Source organism: Mytilus galloprovincialis, chromosome 3 (genome assembly GCF_965363235.1).
Source record: "Mytilus galloprovincialis chromosome 3, xbMytGall1.hap1.1, whole genome shotgun sequence".
Lineage (NCBI taxonomy): Eukaryota > Metazoa > Mollusca > Bivalvia > Mytilida > Mytilidae > Mytilus > Mytilus galloprovincialis.
The window spans coordinates 24,699,546-24,723,550 of NC_134840.1; the positions used below are offsets into that span (position 1 = coordinate 24,699,546).

General features: G+C 32.9%; 1 protein-coding gene and 1 long non-coding RNA gene across 2 annotated transcripts in view; both read left to right on the top strand.

Moving 5' to 3' along the window:
• LOC143067488 (uncharacterized) overlaps positions 1-7,552 on the top strand; it is a 49,333-nt gene extending 41,781 nt beyond the window's left edge. The window contains exons 2-3 of the long non-coding RNA XR_012975957.1: positions 651-888; positions 7,111-7,552. This is a non-coding gene — a long non-coding RNA (uncharacterized LOC143067488). The remainder of the gene's footprint in view (positions 1-650; positions 889-7,110) is intronic.
• A 5,575-nt stretch (positions 7,553-13,127) lies between these two features.
• Positions 13,128-23,423, top strand: LOC143066369 (uncharacterized). Its single transcript, XM_076239319.1, has 8 exons — positions 13,128-13,292; positions 13,977-14,039; positions 14,814-15,005; positions 16,970-17,140; positions 17,766-17,921; positions 19,665-19,701; positions 20,217-20,324; positions 21,846-23,423. The coding sequence occupies exons 1-8, from the start codon at positions 13,211-13,213 to the stop codon at positions 23,356-23,358; spliced, it is 2,322 nt and encodes a 773-aa protein (XP_076095434.1). The 5' UTR covers positions 13,128-13,210; the 3' UTR covers positions 23,359-23,423.
• The last annotated feature ends 582 nt before the right edge of the window (positions 23,424-24,005 follow it).

Sequence of the window (24,005 nt, forward strand, 5' to 3'; positions counted from 1 at the left end):
GATTTATGAGTTTGACTGTCCTTCTGTTATCTTTCTTCCCTCTTTTACACCATACAAACATTACATTGCATTCACCAAATAAATCTAACTAAATGCTTATAGTATCCGAGAAATACACCAAAACACCAAAAAATTACTTTGCCGGACCACTTCTCTTCGAAAATGAGGTCAAGGTCAGATGACACCTGTCGAGTGGACATTCAAGTCGTTCCATACAACTAAATATTGAAGAATTATTGCATTTGGTATCTGAGATTTCGACTAAACCACGAACTTTTATCCTTGTTCAATGATCCATAAAATGAAGTCATGGTCAAGTGAAAACTGTTTTCCGAATTTTGGGCACACACCATATTATTTTGGTGCGCAGAGTATATTATATTGTGCGCACAATATATTATTTCGTCCGCACTATATATTATTTTGTGCGCACAATATATTTAAGTTGTGCTCACCATATATTTTTTTTTCTTTGCATGTCCCTAGCGGGTCTCCGTAGGATTCTTTTCTTCTGCTACCGAAATTTCGATAGATATCAGTTTGCATCTCATATTTTCAATAACTTTCCATCACAAATATAATGTAGACTTTGTTCTTGGTATAAATAAAACTTGGCATTAGCATGTAACATGGTTCGTATATATTTACAGGTTTTTTGAAGTTCAACCGAAGTTGAAGGTACTGTTTCCTAAAATTGTTCGGATAAATGACCAAAATGAACTAGAACTTGGGACAGATATAGAAATGCTAAGGAAACATGCGACAATTGTAATGCACAGTTTAGCTGCAGCTATTGAAAGTCTAGACGAATCAGAGGCCTTGAATTCCGTCCTTCTAGAAGTGGGCCGTCAGCATGTTAAGCGTAATGTAAAATCCAAAATTATATTGGTAAGTCTGATACAAACAACAACCCCGCTATAATGTGATAAAACATCATGCAGACGACAAATATAATATACCACACAAATTACTCACTTCAGCTATTCTTGTTCGTAACTGAAAGTACAGGACCATGTCAAAATTTGTAATTAAGATAAATCAATCTCAATTAACATAACGCACAGTGTGTAATTTCGACTGGAACAATATATGTAAGTCCTCACATTGAAAAAAAACCTCTTTGCAATTGTTGGTACGTTTTTGTGCTTTGATTGTGAATAGTCGTCCTCCTTCTTGGCGTTATATAATCGTCTCAATGGTGACGTTTTTTTTCAACTCATTATTTAGCGAATAGTTTGCAGCTTTCGTTCGCTGTACCATTTGACATTAAATCATCTACAAAACTGTACTAAACTCTCTCCGCTGGAAGATCTGACTATCTCATGGCCGTGTTTAAACCACTTTTCAATATAAGTTGACGAATTTTTAGTTATATTTTGTAAGAAAATTTTGATTAATTCGCTCATACGTAGTAACTTTTCAACCTGTAAATTTCGCGCAATCGTTATGCGTTTTGAAAAATTGTTCACGTAGAAGGAAAAATTTACCTTAACGTGTATCGACGAAGGTAACACGTACATGTATGAGACTCCATGTGAATCAAGTTACACATTGGTGTTTTTAAAAGACGTTATATACGGAGCCCCTTAAGTACCAAAGATGAAATTTTGAATATTTGTGCGCGCGACTTTAAATCGTGTGCGCACTTTAAATCATGTGCGCACAACTTGAAATCTTGTGCGCACAACTTTTAAACTTGTGCGCACAACTTTAAATCTTGAGCGCACAGCTTTTAAACTTGTGCACACAACTTTTATTCTAGTGCGCACAATTTTTAATCTTGTGCGCACAACTTTTTTAAACTTATGCGCACAACTTTTTTAATCTTGTGCGTACAACTTTTTTAATCTTGGGCGCCCAACTTACATATTTCCTCAATGTCTATTCTGGTGCAAGTATTTGATTTATTATAGTATTAATGTGTAGGTCTGTCGTCAATAATTGTTTGGGTAATAAGAAACAATGCATATGGTGTATAAATTCATGACACAAAATTTCTTCATACACTGGACAAAGCCCAAAGCAACGGAACAGCAGTTTTATTGCTGTTCTTCATCTCAAAGTCACAGTGATTCTTTCAACGGTCTCACTGCAATGCAAGTTCAAGACGGAATACTTGATGTATGTCTATAATGATACGGAACTGTGTTAGGGGTTTTGATTGCATGATTATATGATAACAAGGGCATTTTGAGGCTGATTATTTAATCATAATGTGTTATTTCTAATGAATAATTGGTTGCGTTATTTCATTGATGTGATAATTTTATAACTGAAAGAAATGGTTTAATGACTACCAACGCACGCCAATGAGTTATTACATGATTACAGGCACACACACCTAAACAGCTAGAGACTCGGTAAATCTACATCTGTTTGAAGTAGTTTGGGCGATAAGTATCAATTTTGGGGGCCTTTTATAGCTGACTATGCGGTATGGGCTTTGCTTATTGTTGAAGGCCGTACGGTGACCTATAGTTGTTAATTTCTGTGTCATTTTGTCTCTTGTGGAGAGTTGTCTCATTGGCAATCATACCACATTTTTTTATTGTTTATTTGCTGGTTGTTTTGTGAGATGAGAAGGGTGCGTAGCTGTATTCCGACAGTCCACAAGTCCGACTTCCCCATTTGTCAAACAGTTTATTTTTTCGACACCTCCTTTAGTCGACAGTCAAAAAAAACGACCTAAAAGACTGTTTTTGGCTCATTAACCCCTTCTTGTTCTTCCAGAAATATTTTGACACGTAAACACATTGTGTTTATTTCATTTTTATCTTTAAATGAAAATGAAGGAGAAGGAATATGTAGTGATGTCAAAAAGACAACATGCATTCCCTAAGAAACTAGACATCTGGAGTTCACACTTGATCTCCAATAAAGTTGGAAACCATTTAACATATGACGAGCCTTAAAAAAATATATCTCCAGCAAAATATACAAGTGGATAAATTGGCATACGCAACAATTAATCTGCAAAAATGTCGAGCAACAACAACATATAAAGAGACAATTACATGCCAATGACCACAAATTTCTGAATTGGGACAGACGCAAATTATTTGCGGAAGAGTGAAAATAGTTTGTTCAAGGGTTTCATGTAAAAACAAAACAAACAAAAAACGCACGCACACACACACAGAAACAGTACAAATTAACCGGAATGTACTGGTATTCAATTTAAAATTCAAAAAAGTACTCTAACATCAATTGACAGTACCGAAGGACAAGCAAACCAAATATTAACGATGAATGCTCGAAGTTCAGGACTGATAAAGTACTGCAAATTTAGAAATTATTGCGATGATTTTATTAATGCGAATAATGCAACAAGATGTTTGTCGCATTGATAAAAACATTTGATTTTATCAGTAACTATTTTATATAACATTTACTGAAATCGCAATAAAAATATTAACCGCAAATGTTGGATAGTTATCAAGGAATTGCAAAAATAAATGTACGCATTGATTTCTAAATTTCAGTTCTTAACAATAGATATATGAAGATGTGGTTTAAGTGTCTATGAGACAACTCTACATTCAAGTCACAATTTGTAAAAGTAAACCATTATAGGTCAAAGTACTGTCTTCAACACGGAGCCTTGGCTCACACCGAACACGTTTTAATAGGTAACAACCTTCACCCTTATCTGAAACAATAGTGTTACATCACAACATAGAAAGACACACTATAAAATATCAATTGAAATGGCTGAACTCAATCAAAAGACATATTAACACTAGTGAACAAACACTGAACTCATAAATTTGATATATGATACAATGTAAATACAAAATCCATAAAATAAGGGGTGAATAAATAAAGGCAACAGTAGTATACCGCTGCGAGATGATAAACAATATAAACAAATCAACAAAAACCTTGATAAAAAGCCGCCATATACAATAATATACACAGGTAAATGAAAACAATTTTGTGGTAAGGTATACAAGCCGATATAACAATTGTATCAGTCGCAAAACTTTCATATTTATTTCGTTTTCAGCATCAGAGACGATGACATTCTCTTAACGGCCTTCTTCATACAATACCTTATATGCCAGTTAGAGAACGTCACAGACATCTTAATATGCTTATTATTTATGCTTACAGATATAACATGTAATATCAAAATTAAGGACTAAAAAAGATTATCTCGACAAAAACGTTGTTATATGGAGGATTTTAATAGCTTTTTTCCAATTAGAGCTTATTTTAATCTTCGGACTTCCACTGCTTGCAGCTCAGAAAAGATACAATTTATTCATAATATATATGTATATACTATTTGTATACTTCGTTCAAGATTCTATATTTGGCTAGAGGTTTAGGGGGAGGGTTGAGATATCACAAAACATGTTTAACCCCGTCGCATATTTGCGTTAATCCCAAGTCAGGAGCCTCTGGCCTTTGTTAATATAAAAAAGAAGATGTGGTATGATTGTCAATGAGACAACTGTCCACAAAAGACCAAAATGACACAGACATTAACAATTATAGGTCACCGTACGGCCTTCAACAATGAGCAAAGCCCATACCGCATAGTCAGCTATAAAAGGTTCCCGATAAGACAATGTAAAACAATTCAAACGAGAAAACTAACGGCCTTATTTATATAAAAAAATGAACGAAAAACAAATATGTAACACATAAACAAACGACAACCACTGAATTACAGGCTCCTGACTTGGGACTTTTTTAGTCTTGTATGTTTTTTTTTTTTAAATTTTAGTTCATTTATATGTTTTGGAGTTAAGTGTGGAGTCTATTTTCACTGAACTAGTATACAATTTTATTAAGGGGCCTGCTAAGGACCACCTCCAGGTGCGGGATGTTCTCGCTGCATTGAAGACCCATTGGTGGCCTTCTGCTCTTTGGTCGGGTTCTTGTCTCTTTGACATATTCCCCATTTCCATTCTCAATTTTAGTCATTCAAGATTTGACTGCATTATCAATGGTGGTTCTAAAGAATATTTTGAAGCTTTTGTACATAAAGGAATATTCTATACTTTTTACTTATAGATGCTGGTCCCGAAGATTACTAGGCATTGATTATGTATAATTTGAATATGTATGTCCTATCAATGCTTCATGCAAAACATGACTGCCTCATCATTGCTGGTTCGTGTGCAAATATTTTGCATTTGTTCAAAATTGAATCTTCTATCCTTTTGATGTTTCATGCAAAATATGACTGCATTGCTACTGTTGGTTCATAAGTACAAGACTTTAAAAAAAAAAAATCAAATCAAAACTAATGTTTAACTATGGACCCCAGTTGCTCGGACCCCTTGGAATCCGGACCTTCATTAATACAAACTTGTAACATCGTGCTTTCTGATGAGTCAGACAATATGACTGCATTACTGCTGGTTATTAAGCTTTTTTTAAACTTTAAGTTAACCTCAAGTTCTTAGACCCCACAGACCTATTGACCACCACTTGAGAAAAAAATCACGAATCCCCTGCTATATACCAAAGATTATCCCTAATAAGTTCGGTCCGAATTGGCCCAGTGGTTTCAGAGGAAAGAATTAAAATGTGAATTGGGGACGGGCGGACGACTGGCGATTAGTTGCTTAGTTTGAACATATTTATGTGTAGTGGATTGAGAAACAAGTTATTACAACTTATATTAATCCCTTTCCACTTTGCAGGTGCGTTTGCTGCCTTGTAACGGCATTAGCCTGCTCTTTTTAGAAATCTACATGTGTGTCTTTTACGTGCAAGAGACATTTCTCTCTCTTAACACGGGTCAGCCATTTATCGTACCCTTCCAACAGACTATCATGATCGTTTCTCAAGACCATACTCGCAAATGGTGTCTAGGGAGAGCCCAAAATTCTGTCCCTGAATTTTTCTCCCCGGAACGGGGATAAAACTAGGAACCTTTGTGTTAGTATTCCGATGCGCTAACCACTACACCACGGCTCTAACGACTGGCGCTTATTGATGACAATAGCTAAAATGGTCTTTCGGCTAACAGTTTAAATATGCGAATAAGCTACAATGCCAGAAAATGCAGTATATGTATATCCTTATGATATATTCCCAAAATAATATACGTAAAAACCAGGTCCATCCTTTTTTGATTAACTGGTAAATGCAAGCAAGTTTATAGATATATATGACTGACAGTTATGTGGACAGTTTAAAAAGTCGTACGTTCAAGTTTACTAAAGTTGTGCTCACAAGGTTTAAAGTTTTGCGCACAAGATTTAAAGTTGTGCTCACAAGTTTAAAAAAGTTGTACGCACAAGTTTACAAAAGTTGCACGCACAAGGTACCAAAAGTTGTGCGCACAAATTCAAAAAAGTTGTGCGCACAAGTTTTAAAAAGTTGAGCGCACAAGATGAAAAGTTGTGCGCACAAGATTTAAAGTTGTGCGCACAAGTTTAAAAGTTGTGCGCCAAGTTTAAAAGTTTTAAAGTTGTGAGCACAAGATTTTTAATTTCATCTTTGGCACTTAAGGGGCTCCGTAGTTAAACAACATAATTATTTGTTTTCCGTAATCTTATATGAAATCATATCCTATACGCTAGAGGCTAAACAAGTACGTAGTCCATTCCCATACAATTTGTTAATATACATTTAAACTAATCACTTTTTTTTTAAATAATCAAACTCGAATGAAACAAACTTTATATAAATTGTGTTTTTAAATAAAAAATAAATGATTTCATCGATATTTACATCAGGTAAATGTAGTTCAATTATACAAATGAAGATGTGATATGATTTCCATTGAGAAAACTCACTACAGGAGACCAAATGATACAGAAATTAACAACTATATGTTACCGTCAAAGTTTGTTTTTTGTTGATGCATTTTTTTATTTCTCATTTCTCATACCATGAAACGTATTATAATAGCATTTACATGATTAAACAGACCGCGCTGAAGTACGTCCATTATTCATAGTTCATTATTCATTATTCAATAATGAATAATGAAATAGTTCACTATTCACTATTCAATATTAAAAATGAATAATGAATAATGGACGTACTTCAGCGCAGTATTTAACAGAAAGCAGTGACATTATCTAATTGGTATTTCATTCTTTTTATAACATGCAGATGAATGTGACTTTGTCATTTTTTTTTCAGCGTCTATGGCCTGCTCTCAGTTATGGTCTTGAGTCATATTTGAAAGAAAAGTACACAAAAGAATCTTCGACGGCTTGGAAAAAAGTGTTTTTCTATATAGTGAAGCAAATGAAAGTTGGGATGATGGCATCAGATAGTGAAGAAGAGGCTACTACATCATCGTACTGAAATATCCTTGAAACATAATTGAACAAATCTTAATGTGCTACTACATCGTAATGAATTATTCCTGAAATATAATGGAAAACAAACTTATAGTGCGAACACATATGCGCAAGAGTTATATATATGTTCATATCAATACGCAAGCAAACTTCAAATCCATTTGAATCTTTTTGTCATGACTTGTTATATATTTTCTTCTTTTTTTGTCGCCATTGTTGTTACAACAATATACGATTGAACCCACTTCCTATTCGGAACAATAACAAATAATTATAGATTTCTTGTTATCATTTATAGGAAGTTTTGAAGTAGACCAATCTACAATTCTTTAGATAATAAGTACACGAATTTTAGTGACAACATTTCCAACTGAGTATGCCCCTCTTAGTACAAAAAATAATGTACTCAAGACTGCCATCTTAGTTCAAAATTGATATGGTAACTCTTCAAACTCCAGACAAACATTATTATTCTAACTGTTCGAACTCCATAATACCTTCAAAGTAGTTCAAATACTGGTACGTACGGTTACTCACCAAATTCCAGACTCCCATCCAAGTACAAAAAAAACACTAAATTATAACTCTTCAATTCCAGACTATCTTCTAAGAGTATAAGTTAATACATGCATATTTAAAACTTTTCAAACTCCTGACTACATTTCTTAGAATTATCATTGATATTGCCATTTTTTTAAACTTCAGACTTTCCTCGAAGAATAAACATTGGTATATTGATATTGTAATTCTTCACACTTCGGGCTTACTCTTTACTAGCAAAATTGATATTAAAGTTAGACTAGGACTGGACGGGTACTTATGCATCCCAACAATAAAAAGACACTAAGTACAGATCTGGGATTACTCGCAGTTACTTACAGATATTTCAGAGCCAATAATAACTAAAAAAAAAAATCTAGCAGATTTCAATGGGAAATTCAAAACTTTCTTTCAGTTCATTCAGATATTTACCAATATCTGACTCAAAAACATACATAAAGTTTCATTGCATTGGCAATCATACCACATATTCTTTTTTATATAAAATACTATACATGGCAAACTATCTAATATGATGTATCAGCTCGAAACTAACATTGGAAAGACAGTCAATTATAAAAGAGTTACAAAGCATACAATTAAAATCTTGGCCAGTATTTTCAGTGTAACTTTGTAATGAAATGAATGATAAACCTTGAATTGTTTGCATTGGAAAGGTTACCGCTAGTCTGAAATTTAATTATATGTAAAAAGGAAAAATAACATAAAAACGGGCGTCCTTAATCAAATGACAAAATCTGAAGCCCAAACACAACTGTCATATTTCTGACTTAGTACATGCATTTTTCTTGTGTAGAAAATGGTGGATTAAACCTGGTTTTATAGCTATCTTAACCTTTCACTTGTATGACAGTCGCACAATAATAAAATGAATATTCTATTCGGTGAAAAGATAAACCTGGATTTCCACAACAAGGCAAACAACTAAAAACTTTTAAACAACAACATAACAAATATAACGAAAGACGCATGTTTATTCATATAGCTCCTCAAGTTTTAACGTGATAACACATCACTATAGCTTTCATTGTTCTAACTCGAGACATCCTGTGGGAGACTGGCATTTCGGACGCATCAACATTTTAAAATGTTCTTTTCTAGCCCTTGGTTGGTGCAACTGATAGCATGGTGGATTGATATAAAATTAAGAATTTGTGGTATAAATTCCAATGAAACAAATCTCCTCTAGAGACTAAATGACGTTGAAGTTAACAATTTTAGGTCACCATACGGCTTTCAACATTGAGCAAAACCTATACTACAAAGTCAGATGTTGGGTGTTTTTTTTTTTTGCTGTGGTTTTATGTCTTTAACGAAATGCATGCTGCTCCAATCAATTATTCAAATATTTATACAAAATGGCATTTACATTTTTTATTAAGCGTTTCTGGTGAAGATTAACCAAGAAGAACATTTTGAACACACGAAACCTATAATGAAATGTTTATATCTTCTAGCACCAGGTTCCTGGTGAAGGTATATCCAGAAAAGAGCTCGACCGACAACATTTGCTTTGAAGATGACGACGGATATTGTACAGTTGTCTTAAACGCGATCCCGTCTTCTTTTCCTCGAATGTGACATCAACTAATGTGTACTTCATAAGCATAATCGGATATTTATAGATAACTCGATTCATTTATTGATTCACGTCCTGTGGCGAATGGTATATGCATATAAAGAACAAAAACAATTTAACAAATAGTATTACGACCATTTCTGTTTATAGTCCAATAGCAATTATAGCATACATATTCTGAACCACAACAATTAACAATATTATACTAGTAGTTAAGTTATACAAAATGGGACTACACTGAAGAATAGAAAGAGTAATATGTTTGAAACAGACCACGTACGGACCCCTATGAAAGACTTGTTCCAGGGGTTTCATAACGAGAAAAGAACATGACACACTAGTTTAACGAGTTATTAGATTTAACGCCCTGATTTCGACCGACCGTGACTGTGTATTTATACATCCCACACAATCAAACGATTATACCCACTTTAGAAAGATTATAACTATTCGAAAGTACACGAATGACATGTTTTGCTATACAAATTTTTTTTTTTTTTTTTTAATTCGTAGCTTATGTTCCTTTAACCATGTAGAACGTGGGAATAATTTCATACGAATACATTTGATTCCAGGATTATCGCTCTTTGAACTGCATGGTGAAGCGATAGCAATAGTTATTTATAAATATATATATATTACATCATGATCATACTGATGTAAGATTTCTGTTATCCGAAATATTTCAAATTTGTTCATTTTATTGTTATATTTTGATGTACCCTTTTAGACTTGTTATATATATATAATGATGCAGGCATTTACTAAAATTAAGCATTTTGTAAAATTTTGGAAAGTTTGTATGTATGTACAATTTTTTCTAGTGAAACTTTAAAACGTCTGTACTCTACTTTGTATTTGAGATAGTAATTAACTGATTTAAAACTTCCTTGGTGACAGAAGAACAAATTATTCTTCCAATAAATCAAAATTTACAAACATTTTTTTGTGAAATATGAAGCAGAGAAAAATAAGGGTGCTGTTTGGTTGACTGATTGTGGTTTGCGTTCAGTGACATTTATTAGAATGTTGGATACCACAAAACGTATGTCCATGTAAAGCATTGGTTTCACAGTACAAGGTCGTGTTTGGTTGTAAAGTAAATAGGAGTATCTGCATCGCCTCAAGTACTATCGTATGTCTTTACAATCTGACGAATTCATCCGACTGTAGTGCAATGATGCTAGAATATAACAATGATCGTCCCCTGCTTTACATGCATCTCCTTCTTTGCGACGAAATCTTATTTTAATCTGGTGAATTATCTTATAACCCAAAAGATGGTCAACATTATCACGCTAATAATATTTCGAATACTCTGGAATTACACGAAAAGAAGATAATCATGTGTGTGCTGTTTACGAAACCCCATGTTTTCAAACGTTTTTAAATGTTATCAGAGCTGAAAAATTATATAATAAATTACAATGAAATTTTCAAAATTTACTTTTGAAAATGTTTCTACTACACATTTAAACAGCCATATATTCCTAATGAAATCATTAGTAATTACACACACTAATGTAAACCTCCAAACTGGTGACCCTTAATTTATCCCCTTTAAGGAGGTTCGCTACTGAAATTCAAAATAACAAGAAAGTTTTCCTGTTGTGTTTTTTTAAAACTCCTTTCATTTTGGAGTGGAAAAATGAAAAAAAATATAGTTCAATGCGCTTATTTTTCGTAAGGATGGCATTTATGGTCACTCATAATGTCAGTATTGCAAAATCCGGTATTTTCAAAGAATTGGAACATCTGCATTGAAGTTTGATTATAACAACAATTCATACAAATGTAAATATATTTTAATATCAATAAAAATATACCTTTATTTTATTTTCTGCAAAAATTGTGCATTCAAGGCATATAGTCAATGTGTTTTTCCCGTAATAAAAAATAAACAAAAAAGTACGGGAAAGAGAATGACATCCAAATGAAACCTTTGATTTAACCTTTATAAAATAACAAGAAATTTTTAAAACAATTCAGAAATTATTCACAAGACTTTATTCTACGATATTATTAATAGAAAAGTATAGGTCAATGTGCAAAATTTTGAATTAGAGCTGAAAAAAGTTCAAAATTCCATGAAAAACTACGGGAAATTTAAATTTAGACATTTTTCATAACATATATGTCATTTACCTAATACCTTTATCTTTTTTATCACGGACTACTCCTTAAATATCTTCTAACCCAAGTAGTAACATTCAACTGTGGTTTAATTATTATTCGTAAGTTACCAATTTTTCGGGAATTTCGTGGCTACGTTTGAACCAGGAATTTAGACGTCCCATTATGTTAAGATTCTCTATGAATGCTGACTTTTGTAAAAGCACGAAATTAAATATCCTCGAAAATATAATTTGACCTTAATACACGAAAATTGGTATCCACGAAAATTAATGAACCCACTGTAGATGTAACTGATGTATTGTTCTAAACTTTGGATGACCCCGTTTTTATGTACATTTCAATCCGTACAATAATTCAGGCATTTTGTAAAATGCCTTTCAATTTTTCCAGGCCTGTAAAAAATATAAAAAGCCTGAAAAAATTACAGTATATAAATTGCCTAAATCTTGCAGGCATTTTAGAAAATGCCTAAATTTTTCAGGCGTTTTACAATGTGTCTAAATTATTAACATGCCTATAAAATTTCTAAATAGCTCTTCATGTGGAAAACATTATGAATTAAGAAGATTGTTTACATCCATGCTACAGGTGGATCCCAAAAACTTTTTTTTTAGGGTTTCAGTAACTTTTACTGTAATATTTGTATATGACACCATGTGAAACCTAACAGGGACGTGTAGCAAAAATGACCACCATCCGTTCTTAAGGTCACGACTGTAAACAGAAAAAATAAACATACAATAGCGAAAACAAACAAAAAGCTGAATCATAAGACCTTAGAGGATGAATGTCACGTGATTAAGTTAATTCTGAAATATCTTTACTTTCTCGAATAATTTAAACGTGTGAAACTATTTTTACAAAATGATTGATATCCGTTTTAAGATTTAGACTTTATTTATAAGGTCTTTTGGTAAAGTCGGATCTGTTTTTCCACACATATATATGCAGTAGTATCTTTGTATTCACATTACACGTCTAGATCCATTGATATATCAAAATTAAAAAAAAAATCTTAATCGTTGCTGAAAATAAATCAATCCACTAATATAATATTAAAAACATAACCAAAAAACATTAAAAGTTGTCACTGAAATACATTACATTAAAACTATTGCCTTATTTAGATACATTTATACATAACCCTTTTAAAGCGAGTAGACTCAATATTTCGTTTGAAGTAGTTTATTTAAGTTTTACTGGTAGAGGGTGAAAATAAATAAGAACAAGTTTTCGTTTTATAGTTTGACGTACATGGTCTAATCGAGAGCAAGAATATTTGTATTAAAGAGACCTGAGTAAGAAACACTGTACAGTACAAAACAAAGACAGAATGACAATGATTGCTGTCGATTTTCCATTTTTTTCTTTCTTTTTCTTCTTTTTATATTTGTTTATGATATCGTTTAAATAAGAAAGGTGTGAGTTTAGAGATGGGAAGACAACCTTTTAATAAGAACGTATAGAGGCATAACTATCACCCTTTAACATCACATCAATAAACACAAAACAATTAAATATGACCTGCATGACTTATTTTCCGGAAAGGTCCGCCTTATTGACAATTTTCCCGGATATATTATCCGTCGATGACGAAGGTAAAGCAATGTAAATATATACTGGGTTTGAAAGTAAACTGGCCGAATTTATAATTTTGAAAATGAATACAAAGAGTACAACAGAATTGTATACGGCCTACTGGCTCATTTTCTGTGTGTTTCTATTATACCAGCAACCAGCAAGTAAGTGTTTTATATGAACATTTAAAAAATAAAAACGACATAAAAAAAAAAAAAAAAATAAACGAATTTAGCAAAAAATAGTAATGAAAAAATGGGATCTTTTTTGTCTTTAAGGGGGTTGTTATTTTTGCTAGCTAAGTGGACAAGTCGAATAATATAAAAAGAAGCTTGTGATATGGTTTATTACTTAGTTTTTATTTTTGGGATTGTTATTTTTGCTTTTCTATTGTCCCGGGGTAAAGGGGGGTCTCACTGGAATCTTCATAGTGTTAGAAGCATATCATATTTAACAAGTCATGTTGTGCATGCGAGATATATCGAAAAATTGTGAATGGTTTTGTTCGTTACGGAAAGTCGGACTTTTTTTTTTTTTGAAATGCGCCGGTCTTTTAATTCCAATGAAGTAATTTTGGAAATTAACATTTTTGATACGGGCATTAATTACTTGTTTGCAAGTCTTTTAAGCTGGTCAACCTCAATTTCTTCATGTTAAAACTTTCAATAACTGATTAAGGTATCCATTCACGTAATTCAAAATACAGAGCAAAAACAACATTACTTCAATACATCTCGTAAAATCATGCCAGTTGTCAAACGTCTTTAATTTTACTTCTTAGTCCACGTCAGGATCATTATGCAACTTTTTATTAATAGTGCATATGAAATAACTAATTTTTGTTTTAGACCTGGCTCTAGCTTTCAACAGATCATTGACGTCAGTGAGTGCTGATACAGATTTACAGCAAGGTTAGTTTATATTTTGAAGAATATTAAAATCAAGCACAAAAAAATGGAGAAAATAACAAATATATATGATACATTATGCACCAGTCGTAAGAAAATCATACTCATACAGCAGTTCGGTCAAAATAAAAATTACTAAAACATAAACAGCAGTTCACAAAAAAACTACACCGGAAACAACAGACATCACAAAAAATCGGGATGAACTCGGTGTTCTACTAAAGACATCCGCATTGTAACTCTCATTTAAATATTTTGATCAGTCACACCTGACCATATAGCGTATCAATCAACAGGGAAATGGCGAATATCTCTTGTCTAACACAATACCTAAATTCAAAAACAATTGGTAAATTTACTAACTCTAAAATAAGACCACTGAAGTTAAAGTTTTAAATGCAAAAGTGGTATTTAATTCTGGACAAAGTTGAGACAGTCTATATAACTGATATAAACAACATGCTAAAAGAAAAAAACTGAAAACGGCATTAGTCGCGGAAAACAGATCCTTTGAATTTATTTATTTCTTAAAGTGTTGAAATAAAATATAAAACGTTTTTTAAATGAAAATATGAAAAGAAGTTATAAAATTCAGATACTCAAATGCAAAAATACGAATACTTTCAACAACAAATATACACAACATAACACAGATTACACATAGCAGTTACTGTTGACGATATAAATAAAGATATAAATAGAAGTACCTTTTGCAAAAACATTTAATTCATAATTATGAGATGTATACTTTTTTATCTTTTTATTTTGAATCAATAGGTGATCAGTGCCCTAAATGGGAAGTTTATGATGGCGTGGATTGCGTTTGTGCCGATGACAGAACAGCAAGGTGCTCTGACGAAGGAGGGATGGTGTGCGACAATAAAGGCAAACAATACAAATCACCGTGTTATTTTTCCCTGAAAATATGTCAGCAAAAGATTGGACCCGATACTAATATTGTTTCCTGCGGTAGGTTTTACTTTTCTAATTCTGATTTCATTTTCTTCTTCTTTTTTGCTTGTGTCAATGTCATTTTTACGTAGATTATACATTTACAAACTTTATTTTGTTTTACAAAAATGGGACAGAAAAAGAGGGTGGATGTACCGCTATTCATGGTATGAAAAACATATCGTTGCAAAGGTGGAGTTGCAGGGGCGTAGCTAGAAAGAAACGATGTGGAAGCAACTACCGCCGAGCGGAGCGAAGCGAAAAAATTTTGGGACCCTATTATGCAGCAAATTTTTTTTTTTCGGTTTTCGGTCATAGGACGGTTAAAAGAGGAGCTATATGTAGATAAAAATTTGTGAATGTAAAACTATTAATAAATCTTCTGAATATAGTAATACATAAACAACACATATTTGTGATACAGAATTTACTCAAAATTGTCCGGCTGCTCTTCGGGTCTGGGCAGAAACAAACTTCTCTATTACTTTGTCAACATTTACACTGAAATCCCGATGAATATGCAGTAATGCTATGTAACTTTCGTTGTTCATTGTTGATCGTACATTTGTTTTCAATTACATACGTAGTACCGTGACTGATAGATCTCAGGGCCATCATGGCATGGTAGCACTCGCGAGATGTTATAAACCAGTGTACGTGTCCGGCATCGAGCGACCTCCCAATTGAATTCGTCAAAATTACATGCTAGGTCAGTTTCGTATGTTTCAGACATTATCGCTATTTTGTGCATTTTTCCTTTGATCTTTTTTGTGATAATTTTCATATCATGCTTCTCGCTTGAGATGGAAAAATTATCGCTAGAAACTAAGGACACGTGGCGTTGCTAACGAAATTGACATTGAAATAGACAACGTCGTCATAAGTAAAATAGCGATAAACAGATTATCATTGGTCATCTCAACTCGATTGCTTTTCTCACTTTCGCTGTACCAGCTCAAGCGAGAAAATCAATCTCGTTGAGATAATCAACGATAATCTATAAATATTGAGATTTGTTCGTTTGTGATATTTCCTACAACACGATGAAGCAGATACAGCACAAAGAAGCGATTTTCTGATAACTTGACGCGACCCCACTCTCCAGTTGCCTTATCATATGAACGCAAAAAATAATGAGACTTTCCAATACTGTTTTGGCGTGGTTGCAGGGTGATTGGCTCCGGTAGTCTGTCAACCACATCGCCTCGGCATATTTTCAACGATATCGAAGGGATCTGATAATTCTAATGCCGATTGGTACATCTCATTCCAAACTGATGAACTGTACACTGTAAAATGTGCTCCAAAACTACATATCTTAGACTGAGTATTACAAATTCAAAAGTAAAAATCTTGTAAAAGATACAAGTAACCTTCCGATTTTGTCATAATCTCCAAAAAAAAACCAATTATTTTGAAACCAAATGTCGTTATTTAATGATATTTCATCAATTAAAAAAAGTGACAACATAGTTGTTTCCTTTAACATTCAATTTATAAATTTTTGTTTTGCCATTTCTATTTTTACATGCCGAATCAATGTGCACGCAACTTCGGAGCTACGATCTTTTTCTGAATGAACAGCTTCATCAACACTTGTAACTAGGTTGTCAAACTAATATCCGGGATAGACGGAAAAGACACCAACAGTCTTCGATTCCGATTGACCAACTCATCTCTCTCTCTTCTGCTTTTTTTTTTTTTTTTTTTTTTTTTTTTTTGTGTGTGAAAACGACGTGGATGCACGTGCTGTCGTGCCTCCGGGTAGCTACGCCCCTGAGTTGAAACCTCGTCGAAGTTAGATAGCGAAACAATAACAAGAGTAATTCTTTATTTTAACTAAAATAACTTACACTTGAGGAAATAGATAATCCTTAAAAAGACAAAACTGATTTTTTTCCTTATTTTAACTTGGAAAGGAGATATTGATTTTATATATAAAAAAAAAAAAAAAAGTGTCACCGACATCTTATTTCATTCAGGTGGTTGCAAGATGTTACGGCTCACTGGAGGCAAAGATTTTCCGTCTGACACAACTCTAGCTAAATTTGAAAGGATTGGAGATGATACAGGACTGACAACCAAATATCGTTCCCTTGCTGGGGATGACATTCAAGTATTTTATTCAAGTGAGCTTGGCGCATGGGCAATAGGTACGTTTAACGGATAATAATATGAAAAAATTGAAATCCCGTCAGTTATGGAAGTTTCTTCATATAAGTAACACTACTAACAGCTTCAGAAAACAAAACAAAAATAATGAGTCGAACTTTCAAAATATAAGTAATTGAGAAGTGTTGCTGATGTTCACCAAAATGATGGAAACGCATTTAATACAAATTCGGAAATGTCTTAATGAATATCGTTTTACTTCCAAGTTTGTTTTTTTCTCTCGAAATGTATGATATTTGATATATGTACTCTTTTATGTACAGTTTTATTCTTTCTCATGCATTTACTACAAGTTTAAACAATATACACCACAAGCAACATAAAGTATATATTTTTACAATCGTATTGCAAAAATGAATCGCACTGGAGCGTTAATTTCAGAATGACATTACCGAAAATATGTTAGTCTACGGTATAATTCAACAAAACGTTGCATTTATAACACGGAAATATATAAATGAAATAAATAGCATATAAGCTACAAATACCATAACAAATCTCATGATTTAAAATAAAAATACTTGCTTTAAGTGGAAAATTGGTAACTGCTGAAGAAAAGTTTGGGATTTTCTGCTTTTAATATGTGTATTTAAATTATATTTTCAGGTAAAACGAATGAAACTGGTAATAGTGTAGCCATGGTTCAAATGTTAAACGGTTCTTACCCAGAAGAAGGAAACCCCGGAATGTTAATACCACGACAAACCGGAACAAGTATAACGTGGAAGTCAGATTTAACTTATCGTTTGGAGTGTATTACAGGTATTTTAATATATCAGTGATGTATTGTGGCTTCAAAAGATGACTGGCAAATTGGCAAATAAAAATAATAACATTTAACCGACTACTAAGTTTGGAATATCCTACTCTGAGTTTTTCATAAAATAAATTTGAGATACTGTATTTCATACTTAATTTATTCTACGCAGAAAAAAACGCTTCATAAGCACCAAATGAAACAAGGCTTTTTCATTTTCTACTTCTTATGATATTCATGTACTGTATGTAATTCAAATTGAATCAGGATATGCTGTGAAAAAAAATTAAATAAAAAAAAAAAACTACTTAAAAAAAGCGTACAAGTCTTTCCGTAGATTTTATCAATATCACCACTATTAGAAACCCGTTAAATGGCTGTCAAAATTTATCTAGATATTTTACTATGCAACCAATTTGTTTTCGTTGTTTGACGTAAATACTAAATAACCAAAAAACGACATTACAAATTCTAGTACATTCGTTATTATTTTACTTCTTCTTTAACTGAATAAAAGATTAAAGATGTCGCTGAATACCACCAGGTCTCAATATGTGTTTGTCTCGAGAAGTTAAGCTACCCCTAAATATCACAAGGTTCTCAATATGGGTTGGTCTCAAGAAGTTAAGCTACCCCTGAACTCCACAAGGTTCTGAAAATGTGTTTGTATCCAAAAGTTAAAGCTACCCCTGAACACCATAAGGTACTCAATATGTGTTGGTCTCCAGAAGTTAAAGCGACCCCTGAACACCATAAGGTACTCAATATGTGTTTGTCTCTAAAAGTAAAAGCCACCCCTGAACACCATAAGGTTCTCAATATGTGTTTGTTGTCCAAAAATTAAAGCTACCACTAAACATCATAAGTTACTCAATATGTGTTTGTCTCCAGAAGTTAAAGCTATCCATGATCAACATAAGGTTCTCAATATGTGTTGGTCTCCAGAAGTTAAAGCTACCCCTGAACACCATAAGGTGCTCAATATGTGTTGGTCTCCAGAAGTAAAAGCGACCCCTGAACACCTTAAGGTACTCAATATGTGTTGGTCTCCAGAAGTTAAAGCTACCCCTGAAGACCTTAAGGTACTCAATATGTGTTGGTCTCCAGAAGTAAAAGCGACCCCTGAACACCTTAAGGTACTCAATATGTGTTGGTCTCCAGAAGTAAAAGCGACCCCTGAACACCATAAGGTACTCAATATGTGTTTGTCTCTAGAAATAAAAGCCACCTCTGAACACCATTAGGTTCTCAATATGTGTTTGTTGTCCAAAAATTAAAGCTACCCCTAAACATCATAAGTTACTCAATATGTGTTGGTCTCCAGTAGTTAAAGCTATCCATGATCAAGATAAGCTTCTCAATATGTGTTGGTCTCCAGTAGTTATAGCTACCCCTGAACACCATAAGGTTCTCAATATGTGTTGGTCTCCAGAAGTTAAAGCTAGCCCTGAACACCATAAGGTACTCAATATGTGTTTGTCTCTAGAAGTAGAAGCTATCCCTGAATACCATAAGGTTCTCAATATGTGTTTGTCTCAAGAAGTTAAAGCTACCCCTGAACACCATAAAGTTCTCATTGTATGTGTTGGTCTTCACAGTAATGCTCACATATGTTTGTGTACATGACTGGTGCTCTTAGTACTTATAGGGGATTGTTATATACATACTTTTTATATAAAACCTATTTTCTTTGTTGTATGCATTGAAGTAATTAAAATTATTTTATTTTTCATTTTCATCATTTACAGAGGAAGAACATGGATTACGTCAAAAAAGATTTATTTTGTGAGTTTTCTATGAACTTTTAAAACTTGTTCACATGTTTAATCGTATAACAGTACATATACACACACACATATATATATATATATATATATTTGAAGGTTCACAAATATAACTTCCAATACAAAACGTTACTAAATTCCAGCTATATAAAACAACATGTTACTTCAAGTACTTCAAGCTACTACTCCAATATAACTGACCAATACATAAAGTTTCTCACAAGATCGAGTTATAAACAGCTGTTCTTAATTTAGATTAAACATTGCTTAATGGTCCTAGATTATTTTGATAAACTTGTAAATGTTATTGCATCTCCACTGTGCAACCCATGTACCGTATAAACTGTCCATTGATTAAGAACTGACCATCAAATCTTTGATGTAAATGACCACGCCACAATATATTGGTTTTCGCCCACTAAATTTCGAGTACAAATGTAATTGTCGTTGACTTAGCTTATTTGAGTAAACATTCCACCCCTCTAAGCATATTGTATTATATTTTTTATATTTCAGTACTCTTATTTTTACCATTACTGTAGTTACAGCTGTTACAACTACAACTCTAAAAGTTGTACAAGCCACAAAAGGGTGTTTATATTATCCAAAGGTTTGTAAAATGAGGTTAGTGTTATCAAATTTGTACTTATATTGCGTTATATATTAAATCAATTTGTTCAGTGTATGTAGCCTTGTTTTTCGTTTATATGTCTTTTCGATCGAGTTGAGCCATTTCAATTGATATTGTATAGTGTATCTTTTTATGTTGTAATGTTGCACAACTGTTTCAGATTAGGATGAAACTTAGTGCCTGTTTAAAAGGACTGCATTTGTATGCACCTGTCCTATGTAAGGTGCTCGTTGTTCAGTGGTTGTCGTATGTTGATGTGGTGTAACGGGTCTTTATTGTGTGTATGTGTTTTTGAACTACATGTCATTATTTCGGGAATATGTATCCGGAATCGATAACTCCATCTTGCCCGTTAATGTAGGGAACTAGCACTGGCATATTTGTCACTATAAAGTCACTATTAGAATTGCATGTATAACTAAGTCTAATTAATGTTCACATGTTTAATCGTATAAAAGTACATGTATATAATATATTGAAGGTTCACAATTATAACTTCCAATACAAAGCGTTACTAAATTCCAGCTCTATAAACCAACATGTTTCTTCAATTTACTACTCCAATATAACTGACCAATACATAAAGTTTCTCACAAGATCGTACTATAAACATCTGTTCTTAATTTAGATTATATATTGCTTAATGGTGGTCTTAGATTATTTGGATAAACTTGTAAATGATATTGCAGTTCTACTGTGCAACTCAAGTATCGTATAAAGTGTCACATTAATCAAGATGAAAGATCATTAAACTGATTAAGAACTGACCATCAAATCTTTGGTGTAATTGAATGTTTTGCGTTTCGCTTTTTACACATTTTGACTTGGATGGAGAATTGTCTCATTTTCAGTCATACCGTATTTTATTATTTTTAATTAGTAATTTAAACTCAATCAGTAGTTGTATTTCTTATGCCCCATTCATGAGCAAATTATGTTTTTGGTTCTGTGCGTCCTCTCGTTAGTCCGCTTGTTCGTCTGTCCCAATTTAAAGTAAAGTTTCTCAGGTTAAAAATTTTCAGGTTAAAGTTTTTGATCAATGTAGTTTTTGATGAAGTTGGGGTCCGACAACTTGAAACTTAGTAAACATGTTCCCAATGATATGACCCTTACAATTATAATGCAAAATTATAGTTTTGGCCTCAATTTCACGGTCCACTAAACATAGAAAATGACAGTGCGAGTGAGGCATCTGTGTAATATGGACGCATTCGTGTTTTGTAATGATCATGGTGTACTGCGTACACACAAAAATATAGGACGGCATGATAATTAAGACTACAAGCTCCGTAGTTTTTTGTCTTTGTACAAGTTATGACCAAGATGTGCAGAATAACAGCTATGACATTATATCAACAGGTAAAGTATTTTCAACCTACTTTAAGCATCTTCGAGTATTCCTTGATACGGTAATGTTTATGAATGGTTTGTATACGTTATACTATATAGTATATTATATACTATGCTTTTATTATACAGATTTATACATGTAGTAGTTTTCTTGTTTTTTTTAGAGACGAAATAAAAAAGCATCTTCTGCCTGAAGTGACTAGAAAAAGAAATAGTTTCCTGTCAAAATATGGTAAGTCAAGTCAGATTGAGGCTGCAGCCAGCAAAATCCATGACCAAGTCACTGATATAAAGGACAAAATTCTGATCATAAAAGAACTGGATACCGCAATTGATAAGAATTTGATAGATTTAGTAAACCTGTATAGTTCTATTAAGGATGACTTTTCTTATATTAATGCAGACATATTATCTGATTACAATGAATGGGTGAAAAACACTATATCTGCAGCGGCTTTACAGGTCAATCTCCTTCCTATAGAAATATTGATGACATTGCCAGTATTGGTAGCAACAAGTGCTACTACCTTAGCACTAGCCGCATCGGGTATCGGTGCTGTCCTAGCTGTTGGGTTTGCCATTGTTGATGTTGTTTCTAGTGTAAAGGAAGAGGCACGTGTACGGGATCAATTACAAGAAAAGAAAAATACACTTATCAAGTCAAGAAATCAATTAAATTCTGCATTTAGAAGTATGAAGACTTTTCAGAAAAAGTTCTGCCAGTATGTTGTGAAATTTCTCTATGATCTGTCAAGTAAGGGCAAACAATATGAACCAAAATTGCTATCACTTTATAAGTTTGTCTCTAAAACTTACGGGCATTCTAAATATAGATGTTATTATAACCACATAATAGAAAAATCAAACCGCAACACTCTTGAGCGCCTTTCAAATAATTATCTACAGCCAATAATAACGGTTTTGTCCAATAGCATCGATAAATTAAAACTGAAAATACAAGAAATAAAGGAAGCTAATGTTTTTTTGGAAGAAATAAAAAACAAAATCTTAAAAAAATCGGAGAAACCATCAGACATATTTAAGTTTATAAAAATGTATAAACCAAAACTCACAAAACAAATGTACAGCAATTTATTTGATCTTCTCAAATTTATTTCCAAATCAGTTCTTCCTAATCGCAACTGTTATTGGGGTCATGACCTTAACTTAATTCGTAAAGGGGTCACAACGGTTCACAACTACATAAAAAGCTCCATTTGCGATAGCCAAGAGATTGAATATCTGACGAATGAAATAAGAAATGGAGTGAAAACTAATATTCCTGTGTGTAGAATTGCCCGCCAAGTAACCGGAACTATTTTCAGAAGTAGGTTTACCGTTATACGATACATAGCGGATCACATTTTACCAAATAAGGATTGTTATTGGGGATATGATCTCAGCAGCATCCGAGGCACACCTGATGTCAATGAAATAAACAATGCCAAGATTGACGCTGCATTTATTACAACAATGAAAAATCTTAAAACGAGTAATGTACCTATGTCATTGATAAAACCAATACTGAAAGGACAATTTGGAATCCTCACATCAAAATGGCAAACTTTTATTTTATATCACATATGGCATAATAAATACATATCAAATGATACATGTCCCGAGGGTCCATGCTCATCAACATGTTTTCCATCTACAACACAATTTGATATATGCTGAATTTCTTAGATTGAGCTATGGATGTATGTATCTTATACAACATGAAAATATCCACATTTTTTCGATCTCATTATATAAAACTTAACATATTTTCTTTTTTATTTACACTTATTTTTTTCTTTTTTTTTTAAAATTTTATTGTAATAAATATTTACTTACATTTGTTTAGTTGTTTACTATTTTTAATGACTCGGTGGCCTATTCGTATTTTTGTGATATTATATATTATAGTTCTGATTTAGTGCTCGAAGTACAGTGTTATAACTCGCTGCCCGCTGTCACTCATCTTGTGTTCAAAATTATGACTCAGTACTCGTAATACAATGTTGTGTTTTATGGTATGACTCAGTGCCCGTTGTTACTTATTATGTGTTAAAAATTATGACTTAGTACCCGTAGCACACTGCTGTTTTATTGGTTATGACTCATTGCTCGTATAGTACAATCAGGTGATATAATGTTATGACTCGGTGCCTGTCATTAATTATAATGTTGCGTTATAAGTTATGGCTCAGTACTCATAATACAGTGTTGTGGTATATGTTATGATTCGGTACCCGTTGTTACTCATAATGATGTATAATTCAAAGTTATGACTCAATGCAAAATTACAAATGTGGGCGTTCAGGAACTACCCTCAAATTTTC

Bases quoted from the DNA above. Each gene is read 5' to 3' on its own strand.
- LOC143066369 (XM_076239319.1), top strand. From the start codon at position 13,211: ATGAATACAAAGAGTACAACAGAATTGTATACGGCCTACTGGCTCATT. The intron at 17,141-17,765 runs GTACGTTTAACG...TTATATTTTCAG, and splicing joins GCTTGGCGCATGGGCAATAG to GTAAAACGAATGAAACTGGT. The intron at 20,325-21,845 runs GTTAGTGTTATC...TGTTTTTTTTAG, and splicing joins CCAAAGGTTTGTAAAATGAG to AGACGAAATAAAAAAGCATC.